Raw genomic sequence first — 23,033 nt, 5'->3', positions numbered from 1 at the left:
CGCGTCCGGAGACCCTCGCCTCCGCTGCTAAGCAAGCGTTATCCACACATTTTTTCGCGCTCTAGAAAAATAATGTGGTACGTGTTATTTATTGTTTCGCTCAACATATGGAAAGTTGTGTATGCGCGAAAACTAAAGTAGAATATAAAAGGTTTTTATTGCAAAAGAACTGAAATGACTGCGTGTGTTGTGATGCTTATGAAGCATTGCCCTTGTGATTGGGAGGGAGTACTCAGCTATCATGTATAGACGTTTTATTCCCAGGGTTGAAGACTTGTGTATGTAAGTCTCTGTGGTGGGTATTTCCACATCGGACATGAATATGTAACAACGGCCTCGAATTTCGAGCTGAGCGCGCGCCAAGTTGCAGGTGCATCACGCTCCAGTTTACAGTGACGTACACGTTTGGCACTCAATCGCCCTCAACGTCTTCAAGCATGTCAGCACTTCACTTGTGGCCAGTTATGGGAACCTTGCCGCTCTGTAAAGTTCTGAAAATATTGCTGTCATGTGTGGCCCGCTATTGTTTACATTTTGAGATACTTAGCTGCAGCTTTGACTTTTATGCGAAGCATACTACTTTAGCTACCACTTCAGCCCTTCACCGTGGTTATGCGCCTGCAAATCACGTGATACATGACGTCACACCACGTGACACGATGACGTCACGACAGTGGAGAAACGGGGGCCCACCTCGCACCGTCGCTGTGGCTGTGCGCCTCTAAATCACGTGACACGATGATGCCACACCACGTGACACGATGACGTCACGGCAGTGGAGAAACGGGTGCCCACCTCGCGCCGTCGCTGTGGTTGTGCGCCTCCAAATCACGTGATACATGACGTCACACCACGTGACACGATGACGTCACGACAGTGGAGAAACGGGGGCCCACCTCGCGCCGTCGCTGTGGTTGTGCGCCTCCAAATCACGTGATACATGACGTCACACCACGTGACAAGATGAGGTCACGACAGTGGAGAAACGGGGGCCCACCTCGCGCCGTCGCTGTGTTTGTGCGCCTCCAAATTACGCGACACGATGATGCCTCGCATTCTCCAGGCTTTACCAAGTTAAGCCTCAGCCATTTTTTTGCTGAGCCCTGGCATATACCAAGTCTGCAAATGTGGTTTGGAATAAATTCTTATCATACTTTTATATTAGGTATAGAGACTCTATGCACTTGTTTTAATTTTTAATAGCACACTGCTTGTGTTTTCGCTTCTGTACTAGCCTGGAAAGCTTTCGGTTGCGTGATTTAATTTTATGCTCGCTATTTTTTACTGTACGTTTGACGCATGCATGCCATGAAAGCTTACAAAGAAGCTAATGTTTCCTGTTTTTCAGAGTTGCATACATGTCAAATGTACATTCGGGACCGTGCCGTCGATGCTGGACCATCGCAAGGGTGCAGCGTATTTTACAACAAAGAATGTAGTTTGACTAGACACTTTCGCCCATACAATCCATCTTGCAAAGGAAGCAGTGATAGGAGTGGAAACCATCTTGCAAGCAGCTAAGAATAAGGCGACTCGTGAAGTTTTCATACTTAGCGGAAATCCAAAGCATAAAACTTAGGGCCGCGTTCGGCGACTTCACCTATGAAGCTTATCGAGGCATATGTCTACAGTAGAAAAAATCTTTGATGTTAAAAAGGCAAAAGCATTCAATAAAAGAAAATACACTACTGGTGCAGATGCGAAATGATGGTTGTGGTGTTTTTCTTCCAGAAGTATCGTCAAGCTTTTTCAACGCAGTACTTGTGCTGCAACTTCATAGTTTCATTTCACTGTTGGTGACTTCTCAGGGCCGGTGGTAAGAGAGCTTTGTTGAATATTGATGCTAAACGCGAGTGTAATTATGCCCTGTTTAACCCTATTTTTTCTTGATTTCGACTAGGATGTCTTTAAACCACGCTTTTTCCCTGACCCACTATGCCTTTTTGCTGTCCCTAACACTGCATCTATTACTTTCCTATCCATAGCTTGCTGCCTTGTCCTCAGTTTAGGTAACATAAATCTTAGGAAAGCACAGGCCGTTACTGTTTACTGCCTAGCGCGTGCCGTCAGTGAGCATGCGCAGATCGCCTCGGTGGCGCTCAATGGCACAATGTGCTATTCAGCGGCGCGCATGGCAGCCGCGTCGGGGTGGATGGGCGCTGTGCACTGGCGGGGTGCGGTAAGCGGTAGCTGGAGGCACTATGTTAGAAGTCTCTACGTTGTAGTGACGGCAATCCAGCAATCAGGAAGATAGCAACAAGCCTTGCAAACGAAGCTCTTTATTTGGGCTGACTTGCGCCCGCAAAAGAACTGAATCCCTCGGTGACGGCGTAAGCAACAAACTTGCTCGTCAGTCGTCGGACTACGAATCCCCGCCGCTCGCGGCATCGCTCAATTTAAAGCCGGCAAGGAAACTTCGAGATAACGGGACAAGATGCTCTGCAGTAATCTGGAAAAAGCTAGATGTAGCTTTTCATGGCTGCGATCAATCGAGATTAGTCTGGTCGCTTCTCGCGTCACGAATAAAAGCGATAACAACTCTTTCGGCGCCTTGAGTGCGAACGAACGGACACTACAATGATACGTGGCGCTATTATCGCAGATATTGCATTCGACAATGCAGTGCTAGCCGCTGCTCACTTTGATACAGTAACGGAGCTGCTGGAAACGCAGCCACCGGGCATCGACCGCTTGCTTCCGCGCTTGCCTTGTCTCGCCGCCGGGATCAGATGCGTGCGTAGTGCACTCGGTGATGAACCTGACGGATATGCTCAGTAAGGCCGTGTCGGGTGCACTCGTCTGCGCAGGAACGGCGGCGAAACCGCTCTTGTGTGCCGTTCACTGCTGACCGCAGCGCTAGGGGGAGCCTGAACACCTCGGTAACTAGAGCGCGTAATCTATACCTACAAGCTAATGTAAATTCTAACAGGTATTTCTTCAATCTCCACTTTCTAAAAACTCATTTAAGAGGATATTTTGCCGAGTCGGTAACACAGTTGCGATAGGTACGGGAAACAATAGCCTGCAGCGTAAATTTACTTTCGTGAAGTTTTTATTTACAATTTATTTCTTTCGCAAACTCTCAGCACCATGGTCGGGAGTTACAGAGGAGAGTGGGATAGATAACATATTGTTACAGGTTCTATTTTCAAATGCTATTTACAAGACAGGTCGATCAGAGCCTGGTGCGCCAGCGGCAGGATACTGGACTTCCTCTTTTTCTTCCAGCCGCCGCACGTCTTCTTTGTTCCTCAGAGCCCATGCACAGCACGTGACATTACCCCGTTCGCAGACGAAGCCCTCTGGGTCAGTCAATCAATCGGGGTCCCGAGAGTGGAATGGCTTCAGCCGTGCGACATGCACGCCCTGGGTTGTCCTTGAGTGGCGTCCTTGCGTTGATTGGGGAGAGATGACATAGTTGAGGTCATTGAGGCGAGCAACAACGATGAACGGGCCTGTGTATTGGGATAGCAGCTTTTCTGATAAACCACGCTTGCGTAGGGGCGTCCACAACCATACAACGTCACCGGGCAGGTACAAGACATCCTTGCGCCGGCGGTCATAACGCTGCCAAGAGCGATCCTGCGATGTCAAAGTCCGTATCCGGGCAATCCGACGGGCTTCTTCAGCGCGACATAGTGTGTTGGCAATAGAAGGCTCGGTGTCGAGACAGAAAGGTAAGATGCTGTCGAGGGAGCTTCGAGGCGGACGTGCGTAAAGAAGGAAGAATGGGCTGTAACCAGTTATTTCATGCCTCGACGTGTTATAGGCGTATGTAATGAAGGGAAGCACGTCGTCCCAGTTATTTGGCGGGAATCGACATACATGGCCAGCATGGTCGTGAGTGTCGGATTGGTACGTTCAACCAGTCCATTCGTCTGGGGGTGGTACGGCGTCGAGTGGCGAAAATGGCATGAACTAAGACGCAGAAGCTCTTCCACAACGTCTGCCGTAAACTGGCGACCGCGGTCACTGATAACAACTCGAGGAGGTCCATGCCGGAGGATGACAGCACGAAGAAGGAAGAGCGAGACCTCAGCAGCGGTGGCGTAAGGTAGGGCGGCGGTCTCACAGTAACGGGTGAGGTGATCAACGCACACTATAATCCAGCGGTTACCGTTGGACGAGCGGGGAAACGGGCCGAGCAGATCGAGTCCAACTTGTTCATATGGTGTGCTTGGAGGTGGCACAGAATGCAGGCGTCCAGGCGAAGAAGTCGTGGGAAGCTTGAACCGCTGACACTGCACGCAGGTGGCCACGTAGCGCTGAACCATGTGACGCATTTTTGGCCAGTAAAAACGTTCTTTGAAGCGGTTAAGGGTCCTGGCAAACCCCAAGTGCCCAGCCGTGACGTCATCGTACATTGCCTGCAGAACATAGGAGTACAGAGTAGCCGGAACGACGAGGAGAAAGCGCTCACCTCCAGGCGAGTAATTCGTTCTGTAGAGTAAACCGTCGTGAATGCAGAAAGGGCTTGCGGATGCCGGGTCACGGGCTTCGGCAGAAAGCGGCGCCAAGTGCTGATCCTTGCGTTGTTCCGTCTGGAAAGTGCCAAGATCTGGAAACTCTTGGGAAACGGCAGCGAGATAGTCGTCGAAGTTTTCGTCATCGGAAGTAGTAACCGTGAGCGGCAGCCGCGAGAGGCAATCTGCTTCGGCGTGTTGGCGGCCACTTTTGTAAGACAATTTGAAGTTAAACTCTTGGAGGCGTAACGCCCAGCGGGCCAACCGACCGCAGGGGTTGCGTAGATTGACCAGCCAGCACAAAGAGTGATGGTCTGTGACGACTGTAAAAGCACGTCCATAAAGGTACGAACGAAACCGTTGTACGCCGAAAACAACGGCGAGACACTCTTGCTCTGTTACAGTGTAATTGCGTTCCGACTTGCTGAGGGTGCGACTTGCATAAGCGACAACGTGTTGATTGCCCTCATGGCGTTGGATAAGCACAGCACTCACGCCGATGCAGATTGCCTCTCAATATTAAATATATCAAGGAAAAAGAGAGGACACAGAGAAAAACACAATGAGTTCATTCAAAAATATTTATACAGCGTGTCAATATGGTTGATCTGGAACACGAACACGAGCTGTTTCAGGACTAAAAGAATTATATTTGTAGTTGATATTACCGCCTCAGGAAGGAAGTTCCAGTCTTGTATTGAGCGAGTCAAGAAAAAAATTGGCAGAGGATCAGCATGGTTAAGCCCAGAAATTGCAAAAACAACTTCATCCGTTTCTTCAGCCCGCATCCGCCGTGTCTACCGCCGCTCTGCGCCGACGGTTGGTTGGTTGCGACTGAGAGAAGGATGAAAAGGAAAGTGCACGGGTCTACCTACTGGCTCCAGCCGAGCCACCAACGCTGCCACGTGCAGATAGAAGAGGGTTGGAAGATATGAGGAAAGATAAGCACCACTCATTAAATTTGGCCCTGAACTTGTAGATGCACCCGCATCAAGCGATGTTGACCGGTGTGCTCGCCAGGCTGCTGCATACGCACGCTGTATAGCTAGCCGTTCTTCCCGTTATTCGTCTGTTTCTTCGGCGCGGCGCCGTCGCTTGGCCGCAGCAGATCGTTCCAGCCTCGCCTTGTACACATCATCCGACATAGCGCACTGAGAGGAGCGCAGCTGCAGCCCCCCCCCCCCCCCCCCCCCCCGTTTTATCCCGCTCTAGCGAGCGCCCGCTCTCGGCAGCGGCGCAGCCGGCGTGTAATGCTGTACCTCCGCCATCGATAGCGCGAGCTGGGGCGCCGGCTCTCGGTCTGTCGTGACGTCACGCGGTCACGTGACGCGCCGCTGTGTAAGGAGGCGCCACGACCATCGATGGCAGAAAAGTGCAAGCAGTATTGCTTTCGCAATAAAAGTGGCAAAAAGCACTGGCGCGGCGCGCAACAGATCTAACTTTATGGTGATGGTCCAGATGATGTAATGTGACATAATAATGCGAGTCACTGAAGCAAGAGTTCGTGAGATGCATTTTGGTAATAGGATGTTACGGGGAAATACTATTTACATATATTTACATGCGGTAGTGGTCTAGACTGAATAGCTCCTAGCAGGGAGCACCAACGCGAACAGGGAGACCCTTACACGTTCATCCCTTACACGCGGGTGGCCACTTCGTCTTCCACTTCCACTTCGTCGTAACATAACCCCCGGCGGCATGAGGGCCGTCCCGGCGTTAGGCCGGTCATAGAGGAGCGGCGTGGTAGGGCTTGAGGCGCATAACGTGAACAATATCGGTGGGTGGTCCGCATGAAGAGGATGCAGGTGTTAGAGGAGCAACTTCCTACGTGACGTCGGTGACCTGACACCGCAGCCACGGACCAACGAGGCAGCGCGCGCCAATCTGCGGGACGGCATCGTCGTGGACCTCTGGTCGTCGGACTGTAGCGGTGCCCGGTGAACAAACTGTGTTTTGTTTGTTTGCCTCTCTCTTGTGTTAGTGCACTTTAGATGCAATACCCGTTTTGTATTTTAGTCTCTCTTGAGTGTAACTTGGACGATTTGCATTGATTTGTTAACACGTTACATGTGTTTTTAACTAGTGATTGTGAAATCCTCTGTATTGTCTCATTGCTGTATAAACGTTGTGATGTTTGTGAAACTTTGGCTCCGACCCATTCTCTGGCTTGCGACCCGCGAAAGCTGGGCACCAAGCGGCGAAAAACTTCTTGTCACTTGGTAGCTGGTCTCCGCTGAGCTTGCCACGCTGAGTCGAGAGCATCTCCTTTGAGTCCGAGACCACTACCCCCACACGCTCTAAGGGTGCCTGGAAACGCACGCAAAAGTGCGTGAAGTTGGATGACAGACGCCTTCCTTGAAAAAGCCAGAGAACAAAAAATTACCACAAGCGATCTTGGCCACCCTGATGAAGATGCAAATCCTGTCTATAAAATCAGCATTCTTCCTGTCACTCAAGAAGCTGATGGGACTCACTGTTCTCGTAAGGAAGATAAGCGATGGAACTTTGTGTGGACGAGGAATGGCCGCATCTTTGCTAAGAAGAATGTAACCGTCAGTAGTCCGGATTGGTTGCGTTAATCACCTGGAAAAGGTAATCTGAAGATTTCGTGCACCTAGTGAGATTTTCCTTTTGATAATGCATTGCTTCCCAGGTCTTTCTACCAGCAGATATCAGTAGCCTTCTTGCAAAACCAAAGAGAGTAACGTCATTGTTTCATCATAACGCGCAATCTGTGCGTAGTAAAGAGGATGAAATAATCGCATTTCTTGGCTTATTTGATTTCGAACTTGACAATATTTTTACCGACACCTGGTACCGAACTGATCATGCAGCCCTTATCACGCTGCACTATAACTGATACACACAAAACCGCCTAAATAAAATAGGCGGTGGAGTAATGAAAGCTCCAAAGGAATCCTTTCGGTGTTTGGTTCTTCCTGACCTTATTAAATCATGTCAAGATTTTGGAATACTTTCGCTAAAGGCTGGGCAGAACATTTTTTTTGTTTTGTACAGACCTTCATGTGGCAGTGTCTCAAACATTCTTTCGTTTCCTGACACTTTTTTAACATGGATAACAGGAAACAGCCGCCGCGGTGGCTCAGCGGTTATGATGCTCGGCTGCTGACCCGAAAGACGCGGGTTCGATCCCGGCCGCGGCGGCTGAATTTGTTTGGAGGAGAAATTCTAGAGGCCCATGTACTGTGCGATGTCAGTGCACGTTAAAGAACCCCAGGTGGTCGAAATTTCCGGAGCCCTCCACTACGGCGTCTCTCATAGCCTTAGTCGCTTTGGGACATTAAACCCCATAAAACAAACCAAACCAGACCTTACTTAGTCCTTAGCCGGTGACATCAACATAGAATTTCCAACATCCTCTACTCAGCATCGTAAAGTAAATAACCTGCTAGACTGTAATGGTTCCAATAATGCCATTATTGACCCCTACGCGCCTGCCCACATGGGCCGCAATTTCGATGCATGCTTTCCTCACAAATTTGCATGACAAGTCAATCGTGTCTGGCATTATCTCTGGCCAGATTAGTGATCGCCTACTAATTTTTGCTTCATAGATAGTCGAGTAACAGTCCAATAAAGCTACTCAGTAACAGCGACAGTTAGTGAATAAGGATACTTTGACAGACTTTCGGTCTAGACTTGAGCAAAAGGACTGAAGTCCTGTTTATGAAATTGCAGATCCTGATAAAGCATATGATCTATTTATAGACGTCATAAAACCGGTGTATATTGAATGCTTTCAAAATAGGAGCACCAGAAAACCAAAGAGTGCTCTAAGCCATGGATAAACAAAGAATGCTTAGAGATGATAAAACACAACAATTACCTTTGTAATTGTTCCATTAAGAATAGAAACAGTAATGACTTCCTTATATGGAAGGCGTATAGAAGCACGGTGACATCCATTCTTCGTCAGGCAAAGAAAGAGTACTTATAGTCTATTCAACAAGGATGTTCTGAAACGAAGTGACTAAGTATGGAAGCAACTTGATGCCATTATTAATACATCCAAAAGCTATAATGAATTGGAAGCATGATAGTTGATGAAAAGTTATCAGGAAAAAGGCTGGCTGATTCTTCTGACGTTTTCTTTGTGTGTGTTGCGCATACCATTGATGACCCTATTTGCATGAGGTATGTGGGTCAGTCAATTTCGTTTACCGTTTTCCTGGCTCCAACAGACCAAAACGAGATCAAGCGATGCTTTAACAGCGTCAAAAATAGCAAGTCGAAGGATGTGGATGGTTTCCAGATCCAGCGATTCAAACATGTAATTGATATCCTTTGTCCTATATTGGACCATGTCCTTAGCTGCCGTTTCATCCAGGGCATCATTCCCAGTAGCATGCAAACTGCCAGGGTCATTGCAATTCATAACGGAGGAGATGCTAATAACTTACCCAATTACCATCCAATATTTATAGTCCCTTTATTTTCAAAATGTTTAGAAAGGCTTCTTCGTCTAGAGTAGAACGACTGTCTCCAATACTACAAAACTCCATGTACTGCAGAAAAAAAAACAGTTCGTGCAATTAACAACCTTCGAAATGATGCACACGCCAAGCTTGAATTGAGGCATCACACATTGTACCTATTTTGGAATTGTACCCGCTTCTGCTGCGTAAGAAGTACACATCAAAAACTAAGGAACTGCATTTCTCGCTGATTTGCCTAGACTAATATGCAGAGAACGCCTCTGCAATACGTGCTTTACAGACAATTCGTCTTTACCTCGAACGCGAACTAACTACGGCAGAAAAATGCTGTCCTATATTATTGTGACGAACTGTAATTAGAGAAGATAACGACATATCGCTTCTTTCTTTACTGTACTAATTTACCCTGCTGTTGTGACTTCCCTCATGCTACGAATGTTTCACGGTTATATACTTATCCATGCCCTGAACTTGTTTATTTTGATGCAATGTGTTCTTCATTTAAATATGTCACAGGCATACCACGTACTGTAGCGTTGTGTGATTGTGGTTTTTGTGCACAACGAAGCTGCTGTAGCGAGAGGGGACCACCGCCAAGCCTGTATAGGCTTTTGGTCCCCGCTCCTCACATCCTTGATATGAAAATAAACCTGATTGATTGACTGAAGGAGACTTCGGTGAATACAAGTGCAGAAAAGAAAAGCTAACAAAGGCAGGGCCTCCACCGCCAGCGGGACCCTCCTTCGGAGGGAATTTTCAAGCCTCCAGATGTCACACGCACGCTGGTCATGCGCCCAACGGTGGGAGAAAAAAGCAGTCTCCAATCGTGGCGCTCACCAACTTTTTATCTCGCGAGAAGTGACCTAGCTCTTATTGGAAAGCCTCATGAAGTAGCTGGAACCTGTGTTCCGCATAACTGTTTTGAGGCAAAACGACAATCTGACTGTTTCGTTACTATCAACATGTTCCGCAGAAGTTCAACTTACTAACTGGAAAAGGGGGCTGCAAGAGTGCGGCGTGTTCCACAGAAATAAGGCTCAAATGAACTCGTCCTGGATAAAATATGAGGAACAGAGGCTGTAATCAGAACTCATGTTTATATGGAACCAAGATTATGAGCGTAGACTTTCGGAGCGATTCATTTTAATACGCCTGCGGCAGCTATGCGCACGAATAGCCCGCTTGATGCATATTCTATTTTTGAAAGTTGTAAAATCTATTCTCGAAGATCACAATCTTTCTGGAATCGGAAGTATGCCGCGTCCTTTTTGGGACAGGGAGCGCCTCCAATATTTAGAACAGCTTCAGGTGCACCATCTGCCACACAACCAAGAAATCTTCAGTTTCGTTTCATATTCCTTCTGCCCGCACCAAAACTGCAGCCTAGTACCTAGCTGCGTACGATGCATGCCGTCCATGACGCGATGTCAGGCGATTGTTTCCGGCGATAGGATTTCTAGGATTGAAATGCCTGCGCAGACTCATCCATCAACTCGGGAGTTATCTGGCATTATTCATGCCTACTGCGCGGAGCCTCAGATCTAGATACTCTCTTTGTGGATTCTGTGCAGACTTTTATTAGCCATTGTTTGTGGCTCGAGGTTCTTCTTCGAGAGAAATCCTGGACGGGTCATGTCACTTTTCTTGACTTGAGCACATATTTCGCTGCAGCAGGCGAAAAGCTGACGGTGCTGAAGAGTCGCGTCTAGACTAGCGGCCTGGCTCTTGAACAAACGCTACAGTCGAAACGAAGAGCAGAGTCGTAAGCAGGAATCGAACTCATAGCTCCAGTATCCTTCATTTAGGAATTTTATCTGTCTGGGTATTCTCCGAGGTCAAACCATCACTTGCCGACACTAACAAGTAAGTTTCACTAAAGCTTTGCCGTAATCACCATCAAAAAGGCGCAAAAGTGCAACATGAAACGATCGATAAAGTCCACGTATTCAGCAAAGTGCGTCTGTAGAATTACAAAGAGCATTTAAAAACATATATATTTCAATTATGCTCTCGCGATGCGACAAGTATTAAAAATTCATCGATACTGGGAGAAATCTGGGGCTTTCGTAAGCAGCACGGATATGGACTGATGTCTCCATCCAGTCATAATTTGTGTGTGTATATTTCGTGCTGAAATTCGTAGAACATATATTCCTGTTTCGCTGTCTGTTTTAGCCTATTACATCCGTTACGAAGAATTCACCGGTGAAAAAAATTGTCCGGTAATTGCGATTGACTGTAATGGGAGTTTTCAGCGGATCACTCCACACGTCGCTGAACCGATGGCAGATGGCATCTCACGCTGCTAGCGCACCCTCCGGGATCTTCCCGAGGCAGCTACCTTTCGGGTGGTTCTTCGCTCTGCTACTTTGAGAAGCGGTTACTCCCACAAGGCCAACGCCTACTACGACGCGGTACGCAGGAACGGGTGCCTGAGAGCTGGGATCTAAACAATCAAAGCCCGCGAGACGCGACGTCAATCCCGCAACATGCGCGCCGCATCGGCTCATGGTGGTGGTGGTGCAAACTTTTATTTGGTAAAATAAAGTTTGGAAGCCACAGAGTGGCCCCACTGCATGGTCGGCGTCCGTAGTCCGGGAGACCGCATGACAAGGCCCCGTCTCGCGCCCGTTTCACCAGAGCCCTTTGGGACTCAAGCGAGGAGCTGTTAAGGAGCGCAGTCTCCCATGCCTCTCGGGAAGGGGTAGGGGAAGAAGGGAGGTGGGGATTTTGAGTACATGCCCACACCATGTGGAAGAGATCACAGGTATCCCCACAGTGCGGGCATCACCCATCCGTGTTAGGATCGTAATGTTTTATGACTGCAGGACAGAGTAGAGTACCTGTCTGCAGGCGCCTTAAAGCTCGTTCCTCCGTCTTACTCAGCCCCTTTGCAGGGGCGAGGAAAAGGCGGTGGTTATCGCTGCAATGCGTTATTATTTCCCTGAACCGCAGCAGCGGCTGGTTAGTCTCCGAGCCAGAAGAGCTGAGGTGAGCAGCCCGGTGAGTAAGCGCTCGGGCAGCCGCGCCAGCGGCTTCATTACCTCGTAAGCCCTGAGGCCCCTGTGCGTGGTAGCAATAGTAATTTTAATTTTATTGCGAAAGCAATAGTATGCCACGTCCAACCCCTCGTCGTGCGGTCCTTGGACCCCCCTGCTACTCGAGGAGCCGCCGCCGCGCGTAGCAGATGGTGTGATGTCAGCATCTGCGTTGCAATGGCGACGCGTGACGTCAGCTTGCTCATCCACCGCAGCCAGGAGGAGCCGGTGCGCGGTGCTCCTCGAGGAGTCTCGCCATAGAAGTCACCGAAGAAGAGTTTATATATGAATCTAGTTGTTCTACTGCTTGTGAACAGTTTGACTCTCAGGCCACAGCCAAGCAAGCTAGGAAGAATGCAAGAAAGAGGTTACAACGTGCCCAAGAAACGGAAGAACAACGAGAAAACCAAACGAGAAGCCAAAACGGCTAAACAAGCTGTATCGAGTTCAGAAGCTGGAATTAGGCAACCTAAACGTAATGAAGCCCAGCGGAAACAACGTGCCCAGGAAACAAAGGAACAACGAGAAGAGCGTTTGCGAAAACTGCGAGAATCAGAAGCAGCTAAGCAAGCCACTTCAAGTTCAGAATGTGAGTCCAGCCGTGCTATGCGGAATGAAGCTAGGAGACGTGACGTGCCGAGGAAAAAGAACAACATGCTGAACGCCTTCAAAAGCGGACGAAAACCAAGGATGTCCACGCTAAACAAGCAAACAATCAGCACGACTGTGTGTGACCAAGCATAACATTGCATTGCTTTTGCAATAAACAAGGTTTAACCAGAGCTAAACCACACATAATATTTCAAAGAGTTTCAATGGGCATACGAGGTCTGTTAGAAAAGTATCCGGCCTTTGGCCGAAGAAAAAAACTGGCATAACTGGAGCGTTAGAAACCTAATCACCTTCAATGTAGTCTGCTTGGGACTCCATATACATCTCCCAGCGGTGCTGCCATTGTTCGAAGTATTCCGAAAAGGCCCTTTTCGGAATGGAATTTAGCTCTCCTGTCGTTGCAGCCATAATGTCCTTTCTTTTCTGAAATCGCGCTCCTTTCAATGGCCTCTTGATTTTAGGAAACAGCCAGAAGTCATAGGGGGACATATCAGGAGAGTAAGGAGCCTGTTGAACTACAGTAGTCGGGTTTTTCGCCAGAAAAGTCTGAATCAAATGCGAGGAATGTGCAGCAGCAGTGCTGCGATGGATGCGCCAATTTCTTGTTGACCTCAATTCCGGTCTCTTGCGCCGCACAGCACCACGTAGGCGATGGAGGACATCCCTGTAGTACTCTTTAGTCATTCTTTGTTCCTGTGGGGTGCGTACTCGTGGTGTGCCACACTGAGGGAGTCAAAAAAGCAGTCAGAATCACTTTGACATTGCTGCGCACTTGGCGGGCTTTGTTTGGTCTTGGTGAAGTGGAATGCGTCCTCTGTGACGACTGGGATTTGGTTTCCGGGTCGTACCCGTACACCCAAGACTCGTCACTAGTGATTACGGCGTCGGTGAAGTCAGGGTAACTGTTTGTGGAATCCAGCATCTCCTGTGAGACTTCAACATGAAGCTGCTTTTTGTCCGCCGTCAGCAGCTTCGGCACGAATTTTGCCGCAACTCTCTCCATGGCCAAATCTTCGGTTATAATGGAATGTGCAGAAAAATTGCTGATGTCCACCTCTTCCGCAATTTTTCGCATAGTCACACAGCAGTCCCGCATCACCACAGCGTTCACTTCGGCAGTGACCTGGTCATTTCGGCATGTGGATGGCCGACCGGAGCGTGGCTCTCTCTCCACAGATGTGCGGCCGTCTTTAAACCAGTTGCACCACGGCTTAATCTGTGTGCTGCTCACAGCATCATCACCGCAAGCCGTGTGAACATTTCGAATGGTTTCCACTTGGCTATCGCCAAGTTTCTGGCAAAATTTGAGGTAGTAGCGCTGCTCCTCTCGCTCCGCCATTTTCCTTGCAACAAAAAACCGACGAGAGCACTGCGCACTGCCTCACTCAAACGCTGCTTCCCAGCGACTGACGCTATGGGCAGGTGGGAAAAAATTTGTGCATGCGCACGAGGGTTCAAGGTCGTCTGCTGTAAGCACGCTTGTTTAATATCCAACAGGTGTTCGCAAAAAAAAATAAAGTCGGACACTTTTCTAACAGACCTCGTATATGGCAGCGCGTATGAGAGACTAGGAGCTGACGCTTGGACCGGATATAAGGAGTATTTGCTAAGATTTCAAGCGCAGAGGTACTACGTGCTTAGTTTCGGGTAATTATCTTCAATCTTTTCGTTTTTCAACCCAGAAGGCTGACGCAATATAATTCACCTGCATTTGCGGCGCGTTTCAAAATCGCGGAAGACAGGATCACGTTTATGTTATTTCCGTTGTCGCCGGAGGTCTTTTACACGGGACATCAGGCAGAATTTTTTTGAGAGTGCAGCTCTTTGACGCTCGTTTCTGCATTTCGCGGCGCCGCCGTCACCGTTGCCATCGCCTTGTCCGTTGTAACCAGCTGTGGACACCTTACTCACGCTTTAAGCTGCGAAACCAATGGATCGGGACCTTGGAAAGCAGAGGGAAAACGCATCACTGCCCTCTTGGAACAGTGGACACCTCACTCGAGCTTTAAGCTACGTGGCGGTAAATTTGGTAAATTGGTTTTTGAGGAAGAAAAATCGCGCAGTATCTGTTTCACTTATCCCGGTGGACACCGGAACCGCGCCGTAGGGAAGAGAGGAAAGTGGTAGGGGAAGAACAAATTGTCTTTAGTTGAGCTCTGGTTAACCCCAGTTGAATTGCGCGCCATCGATACTTCGCTTCGTTCTTTCGTTGTTGCCTCTCTATCACGCTTTGCATAACGACTAGAATCCACTGAGGCGAAGGGCATATATAATAGCCCTCGCGAGGCGGCACCTCCTCTCCCTCTACCCCAGCGGAGCATACTTGGTGGAGCGAGCGGCGACGGCAGCGGCGCCATCTGTTGGAGCGCGGCTGGGGCGCTGCTAGGCAACGGCGGCTCAAGGTCGTTCATATGCCACAGCATATGGCTGAAGTGCGACCGCGCGACGAGCCGAGCTGGCTGGTTGATGGTCTCCGGAATAATTTCGACCAATGGGGATCTACAACGTGCGGTGACATCGCATTGCACACGGGCGCCTTTTGCGTTCCGCCTCCATCGAAACGCTGCCGCTGCCTTGGGGTTCGAACTTCCGTACTCCGGCTCAGTACACGAGAGCCTTAACCACCGAGCAACCGCGGCGGGTGGCGGTAGTAACAGGTGTGCACTGCATGCGTTGGCATTGACGACGTAGTGCCAGAAACCCGGCGCTGAGGTCATAGGCGCTGAAGCCATAGTGCGCATAACAGGCTCCATGGGTCAGTGAACGCCTGAATCGCGCTTACGTTGTGCCAGAATCGCGGCGCTCAAGCCATAGCCCGTCGGCATTCACTGTGTTCCTTGGCGTTGACAACTTTTCACACTCCGATCCTTTTACCGAAAGTGCGCAAAGCTGCCACCCTGAGGCAGTGGGCGCCAGAGGTGCGCTTATAGATACGCAGGGTGATGAGATAGAGATGCGGGCTGCATGCGTTATCGCTGACAACGGTGAGCGAATTCTGGCGATCAACTATAAACTGCCACCTGCCAGCGTGGCAGGGTAGGTGGGGACTTTAATCTACATATAAAGACAAACAGAAATTTGTTACGACTTATGCGGGAGAACACCCCATTCCTCTCGCTCGTAACGCCTCCCACGGCTGTGACAACCTCGCGAAATACTGCTTAGACCTCGTCTTTGAGAACCAGGCATTGGTGCAGCAAGTCGAGCATATACCAAACTCTTTCTTCGACCACAAAGCTTCCTTCATGACAATCAAGAAGTGTTAGCGGAGTGTTTCTTGAAGAAGGAAAATGTGTGAAAAATAACAAGCTCTCTGTAATTGTACATAGAGGTCTTGCTCGAATTCTTTGCCTCAATCTATCGAAAAGCTGAAACAGCTGATGGGTTGCGCTCAAATTTCCCAATAGGAAGTAAAGTAATCGTCAGCAATTTTTTCCGCCGTTTTATAAGACCACGTCTGGCTGCCCAAAGATGTAGGAGGTGGTTGTCAACAGCTGGGTGGTCCTTCGTAGTGCCGAGGGATTTTGTGAGCTTTTCTTTGGGGTCGAGAATGGAGGCCGCCAAATCTTCGTAATTGGTTATTTGTTCCGATGCAGCTAGTTTGGTGTCCTTCCTGAATGTCTCCCAATCTTTAATCTTTTCTTGCCCTCGTGGTTTCATATGCTTGTTACTTTCGAAGATGGTCCGCAGCACGTAGTAATCGCTGCCTAGGGTTTCTCCTGTATTTTGCTAATTATAGGGTCGGGCATTGCGGATGAGCGTGAAGTAGGGGGAAGTATCCAGCAATTATGCTGGAGCCGACTCGCATGAGGTGCTGCGGGTCTTTAAGTAGGGTCAGGGCCATGTCAGCGATAGCGGATGCTAGCTTTCTGCCTTTCACGTCTTCCCTCGGATAGCCCCATGGAGGGATAGAAGCATGATGTCGCTAACTATAACTAGGGGAGCTTTCTCTCAGTCCAACTGCACAGAGAGCCTCCCCGCAGGGCAACTACAGATTGCCACAAGAACAATCTACAGAGAATTCAAATTCAAATCAGAATTCAAATCAGTTGGAAAGCACGTATTTGTGCGACGTAGCAGACCATGAGCAGGTAGTGATGCTGGACTGAGCGCTCGTGGTAGTCCACCTTCTCGGACATAAAGTAGACGGTTTGGCTAGACTCTGAACCTCCAGATCACTGCTTACGTACTAATATTTGCACAGAAGCGACTTGAAGCGACCCGAAATCTTGTACAGAAACTCAATAGCGTTGACAGGTCTTGCATCTTCAATATCATCCTCAAACGATATTGTTGTTTACTATGGACAGCGCAATGATAGCTAATAGAAAATTTATTTGCATCGTAGTTTGGCACTGTTCAGAGTCGCAAGCAACGCGACGACCTCGTCGACCAACGTAGTTTTCCTACCATGGCGAGGAATTTCGTGCATTGACCAGAGTCGGAGTGAATGGGATCTGGGAAGAGATTGGCAAATCTGCTAAGATAAGTGGCCTCTACAAAGCATTGTAAAGCGTGGCTGGACCACCCATGCCATCCTATTATGCATCAATAGAGCCCTACTTTTTCCTTCCTTAAGAGCCCGATTCCCCAACAAACGGCCTTGAGCCTTCCTTTCTAAAAACAGCTCATTTATTCATTCACTCTTTTACATCCTCATTGGCTTTTCTTTTTTCGAACATTGAGGAAGAGAAAACTGCAGAAATCAACTTGAAGCGACATAACTCTGTGACGGCTTTTTTAAAAATAAAATTTCGCCATAGCTGAGAAAAAGATGTTTAAAAAATTATGTGCTTCTTCGATACTATGGAATGCTTAGCTACAGCGCATCTCGGGGTGTCTGCGCTGCAACATTTGCGGCGTAATTGGCGTTTCGACAGAACTACTCCACTTGACCGTTAATTTCTTGCTTCACTTTTTTTGCTCCCATGCGTACCATGAAGCATTGTCGGGAAACACGCACTGCTTAATAACTCATTTCTTTAATGCTGACGCTCAAGACAACATTCTACGGAACCTCCGAGAGAAACCAAGTTCGCTAGGCAAGCTTCCTTTCCTGCCAAGTGTCCAATGACGTCATGGACGCTTCGCTGGCCAGCATGCTTGAGACGCCCGTGCATAACTTGTTGGTAGTTTCTTCCCTCTCGCGCGCTGGTTGTGAAGGCGATCCTAGGGCCGCATTCTGTAACTGTCCTCTCCCATTGGGACTCTCTCACATGATGTGACGCACTGTAACGTGAATAACAATTACGCCAACAACGGACAACGCTTGCACTTGAAATGCACCATTAAACAGCTGCGCTGTAAAAATTGAAACGCTTATGCCGAGGGTACGACGAGAGAGCAGCGCTAAGTGGGCCCAGAAATGACAACCGCAGTCACGGCGCCATGCATCAGTGCCACTGCCACAGATCTCCCGCTGAAGATATAGAACAGCCGCAGTATCGCATGAATCATTGAGGTGATCCTTTGCATGCGCCTCACTGTCTGGATTAAGCTATCCGGTTATAATTCACACCCCGATTTCTCCTTCGCCTGATTGTAAACACCAGAGCAGAGTGGCCATGCTTCACTGCTGGCAGCTTTGTAAATATCTTCTTCGATGCCTATCTTTTAGCTGTGTTATGGGGCATGCGGTCGCTACAGCCAGGACGGCGACACTGAAGACCAAATAAAACCGCAGGAACTCCAGTGGTACAGCCAGCGCTATGATATGCAACCAGTGCTTAGAAATGGTTTCGACCTTCGTCAGAATAACGCCTCTGCTCACATTTTTCTTTCTTCCAAGGACATTTTTTTTTCTATTCACATACCCTAAAGGCCCTTTACAGGCATTACATAGGGGGGTTGAAAAACCCATAGTGAATGTAGTAAGTACACAACAAAGTGAAATTTGAAACCTGAAAATGTGAAAAGCATAAACAAACGCGCTCCGGTAAAGAGTGAACATAACTGGGTCAATGAAAGACTTGATAACAGACACACACACACACATAGACCACAATGCAGGAGACAAAACTGTATCCTAGGAACAGTGTAATAAGAATAACTAAGCATTGACTAAGCACTTCAGCTTGCTAACAAATGCGTCGTAATTTTTTTCGGAAACGATTTCTGCAGGCAGCTTATTCCAATGGTAAATGGCACGGAACAATGGCAAATTGCGCATAAGTTTGGTGTGAGCAATCTTGGGTTGCACTTTAAAGCAGTGGTCTAATCGGGGGAAAATGCGATGTGCTGGTTTGATATGAAATTCTGTGAAGGGCGAAGGACTGTGATAAAGCCTGTGAAAGTGACTTATCAGGGTGACAAGTCTTCGCTTTTCAAGTGCGCTTAAATTTAGATATGATTTAATATCGGTGATGCTGGAGTAGCGAACGTATTTCCTTGTGATAAACCTAGCTGCCTTATTTTGAAGTGATTCCAGTTTCTCGGCAAGATATACTTGATACGGGTTCCAGATGATACCGGCGTATTCTAGCTGCGACCTTACTAAAGTTGTGTAGGCCAAGAGTTTGGTGTCCTGGTTTGCAAAGTACAAATGACGCCTAATAAAACCGAGTGTTTTGGATGCTTTAGTGGTTATGTAATCAATGTGTTTGTGCCATGTCAAGTCCGACGAAATGTGAACACCTAGGTATTTGACTACAGGAACTTTTTGAATGGCCACATTACCAATAGAATAAAAGATGGGCTCAGTGACTCTAGGTGTCGTAAATGTTACAAGATTTGTTTTCAAAACAATTTCCATATGCCATTGTTTGCACCACTCAGCGATTTTGTCAAGATCCGATTGCAAAACATTAGTATCAAGAGGATCAGTAATCTTTCTGTAAATAACACAGTCGTCTGCAAATAGCCTAATTGTGGAAGTGATGTTGCTGCTTATGTCATTAATGTAAAAGAGGAAGAGGATGGGGCCAAGCACCGAACCTTGAGGCACACCAGACTTTAAATGGGTTAACGCGGAGCAAAATCCATTGGCAAACACAAACTGCTGACGCTTAGTTAAAAAGTTAACAATCCTGTTTAAGACATTGCTGTTTATATTGAGATTTGAAAGTTTAAATATGAGACGAGCGTGAGCAACTTTGTCGAACGCTTTTGCGAAGTCGATGAATATGGCATCAGTTCTCGTTAAATGGTGTACAGCGTCGTGCAGGTCAGCTACGAGTTCAAATAGCTGTGACTCGCAGGAATAGCCACGCAAGAATCCGTGTTAATTTGGGGAAAAATGTGCTGATTGAGGTACTTCATTATTGCTGATGATATGATGTGTTCCAGGATTTTGCAAGGTGTACTCGTTAATGAGATGGGCCTGTAATTTTAAAGGACAGAAGGATCTCCAGATTTAAATATAGGTATAATGCGTGCAATTTTCCAAGCGTCAGGCACAATTCCTGTATAAATAGACTGCTGAAAATTGGGAGTGAGCATGCGAGCTATCACTGGTTTAGTTAGCTTGAGCAGTTTTGGACATATCTCATCCGGCCCGGGGGCTGAATTACTCGGCAAACGATCAATAGCTTGCTCAATTCCTTCCTGTGTAATTAAGATGTCAGACATGTCCGCGTTTATAGTAGCAGCATTTAAACTTATGGTAATTAGTGTTTCGTTAGTAAACACGGAGCTAAAAAATAGGTTGAATTCTGTGGCAACATCAGATGGCTGAATAAAATCACCGTTTTTTACTATTGTTATTAGACTAGACGAAAGAGGCTTAGGATTGACTACTTTCCAAAATTTTTGTCTATTGGTCTTAAGTAAAGTTGATATATCATGATTAAGGAATTTATCTTTGGCACTCTAAACTTCTGCTTGGCATATCCTTGACTGCGCGCGGTAGTTATTCCAATCGCCCTCAGATGTCGTACGTTTGGCTTAGTGTAAAGACGCTTTTTCTTCCGGATGCACCGTTTGACGTTAGAAGTGTACCACATGCTCTGTGATGATGTCGTGACCGTGATTTTTGGTATGTGTCTTTCTTTTAGTTTGTTCATTTCAGCGCTTAACAGATTCCAGTTGTCATTTGAGCAACGGCTTGATAGTGATTCTAGGAACTGCTCACTGAACAATGACAGTTCACTAATCAATTGTTCAACATTTGCCCGTGCGTAGTTGTAAATGGTTTTCCTAGGAATTTCTGGTTTCTTTCTTAGTAGCGTATATTCGCAGTGAGGAGCATTGTGATCGCTGACACATTCCAAAACATGCACTGCAATTTTTTCAGGTTGCGTTGTCAATACAAGGTCTAGGACCGACTCGCCACGTGTAGGGGCAGAAACAATTTGCGACAAACTGAACTGAGAAATCAAACAAAGAAATTATTTACATTCATGTTTCCTTGCAGGGCCTTCGGCTGTGTACGTCAGCCAATTTATACCTGGTAGTTGAAGCCGCCAGCAAGGATTATCTCTGAGGTTGGGTATCTGTCTTGCACAAAGCACAGTGATTCATTCAGATCCCTAATAAATTCAGCAGGCGAATCCGGTGGACGGTAACAAACACCGACAATACAGGTAACAAAATCATGCAGTCGCAATGCAAGCCACAAGATTTCTATACGTGAAGGGCTGTCTAGCAAAGTGGCTTGGAAATTAGTTTTCACGGCAATCAAAATTCCCCACCACGTGAGGTGCACCTGTCCTTCCTAAAGACAGAGAAGTTACGAAACAAACAATGTTCGCTATTGTCGATATCAGGGTGCAACCACGTTTCCGTTCCCAGCACTATATCCGCTTCACAACATTCAATGCGTGCACTAAGGGTGTCTTGTTTGCGAAGCAAACTCCGAAAATTACAGACGATAAATGAAAGTTTATCTGCACCATGCTTTTTTCGTCAATCCGAACTAGTAGCCGCCTCGTGTCCTGGGAGAGGAACAACTTGCTGACTTGCAGTATCGAACGCATATATTTTTTTATTGAAAACAAGTTTATCGAACAGCAGTTTGTACTTTTCGTCGTCTGACTGCCGTTCACTGCATGCAAAATCTCTGAGTTTTTTTCCTGACTAGTTGTATTCCAGGGGAGAAGTCTTCCTCAATCCACACACAAGGATAATCCAGGTCCTTTAATTTAAAGGCATTTTTTCAAAACGTTGCTATTATCCTTAAAGTTCAGGAACTTCACAACAATAGGACCCACATGGTCAATATTTTTTCGGCCCACACGGTGAGCGGGTTCGATTTCACCTGTTTGGATACCAAGGTTTTTTGCCACAAACTCGATCCCCAGTTTCTCCGTATCTTTCCACTTCTCTGCTTCTTGCTCAAGAATTCCCTTAAAGATTAGATTGTTTCGCCGCATTCGGTTATTCAAATCATCAACGACTATGCTTGCATGTTCGGCCTGTTTCTTTTCAATAGTTTTTAGCTGAGCATGCGATTCCTGAAGTGTAGCATTCACAGTGGTAACGTCTTCGTGCAAGTTATCCACGACCTCAAACCTATCTTCTATTTTGGAAAGGCGCCTTTTGATCTCCGTTACGTTCGTCTGAATATCTTTAATCTTACTAGACATGTCTTTTTGGAATTTTTCATTCGCCAGTGCCATTTCTTTAACGAGAGTAATGATTTGGTCAGACTTGTCCGGGCCTGGGTTTGTCTCGACGTCACCAGAGCAAATAAGTAGATGCGCTACACAGAAAAGGACCACAAGTTGTCGCCCTCCCCGACACCAGCATCCAGTAAGTGCACACGGTTGCTTCCACCAAGGTGAATGATTGTCGTTTGGTTTTCTACGCACAACAAACCGGCCGATTCTGACAAGGTACGTGCACAAATCAGTGCCCATAGTAGAACAAGAACACTACTTGAACAAAAACACTACTTGGGATTTGCAGCCAATGGACAGTATCAACAATAAAACCGAATGTCAGATCATATACACTCACCTACAAAATACAACGCGTTCCGTGAGCATCCAGTACTGGGCTGCAAATCCCACACGATGGTGGCCGCGATGGCTATTTTTAGGCGGCTCAGAGGGCGCTGTAGTCGATGACGTGCCGGTTGTTCAGTAGACGCGCCAGTCCCTGGAAAGGCGGCCGATCAAGGCACGAGGTCTCTGAATCTGCTGGCCGGTAACTTGCAATCAGCCTTGTCTGTGGCAGGCTGATCAGCGCGGCAGGCAATCGCTGTCCGGACATGATCCGTTGACGTGGCTCGAGTTTGCCTACAAAATACAACGCGTTCCGTGAGCATCCAGTACTGGGCTGCAAATCCCACACAATGGTGGCCGCGATGGCTATATTTAGGCGGCTCAGAGGGCGCTGTAGTCGATGACGTGCCGCTTGTTCAGTAGACGCGCCAGTCCCTGGAAAGGCGGCCGATCAAGGCACGAGGTATCTGAATCTGCTGGCCGGTAACTTGCAATCAGCCTTGTCTCGTGGCAGGCTGATCAGCGCGGCAGGCAATCGCTGTCCGGACATGATCCGTTGACGTGGCTCGAGTTTTCCTA

General features: G+C 47.7%; 1 protein-coding gene and 1 long non-coding RNA gene across 2 annotated transcripts in view; both read right to left on the bottom strand.

Annotated features, from left to right (window-relative positions):
• LOC149327086 (uncharacterized) overlaps positions 1 to 22,793 on the bottom strand; it is a 107,629-nt gene extending 84,836 nt beyond the window's left edge. The window contains exon 1 of the long non-coding RNA XR_016285904.1: positions 22,468 to 22,793. This is a non-coding gene — a long non-coding RNA (uncharacterized LOC149327086). The remainder of the gene's footprint in view (positions 1 to 22,467) is intronic.
• On the bottom strand, positions 18,623 to 19,324 carry LOC149327087 (uncharacterized). Its single transcript, XM_089563431.1, has one exon. The coding sequence runs from the start codon at positions 19,322 to 19,324 to the stop codon at positions 18,623 to 18,625; it is 702 nt and encodes a 233-aa protein (XP_089419557.1).
• Positions 22,794 to 23,033: the final 240 nt, after the last annotated feature.

Source organism: Amblyomma mixtum, chromosome 10, assembly GCF_055824585.1.
Source record: "Amblyomma mixtum isolate Tamu chromosome 10, ASM5582458v1, whole genome shotgun sequence".
NCBI lineage: Eukaryota > Metazoa > Arthropoda > Arachnida > Ixodida > Ixodidae > Amblyomma > Amblyomma mixtum.
Note: the sequence above shows the minus strand (reverse complement) of the source record. Positions and strands in the feature narration are given on the sequence as shown.

Bases quoted from the DNA above. Each gene is read 5' to 3' on its own strand.
- LOC149327087 (XM_089563431.1), bottom strand. From the start codon at position 19,324: ATGGAAATTGTTTTGAAAACAAATCTTGTAACATTTACGACACCTAGA.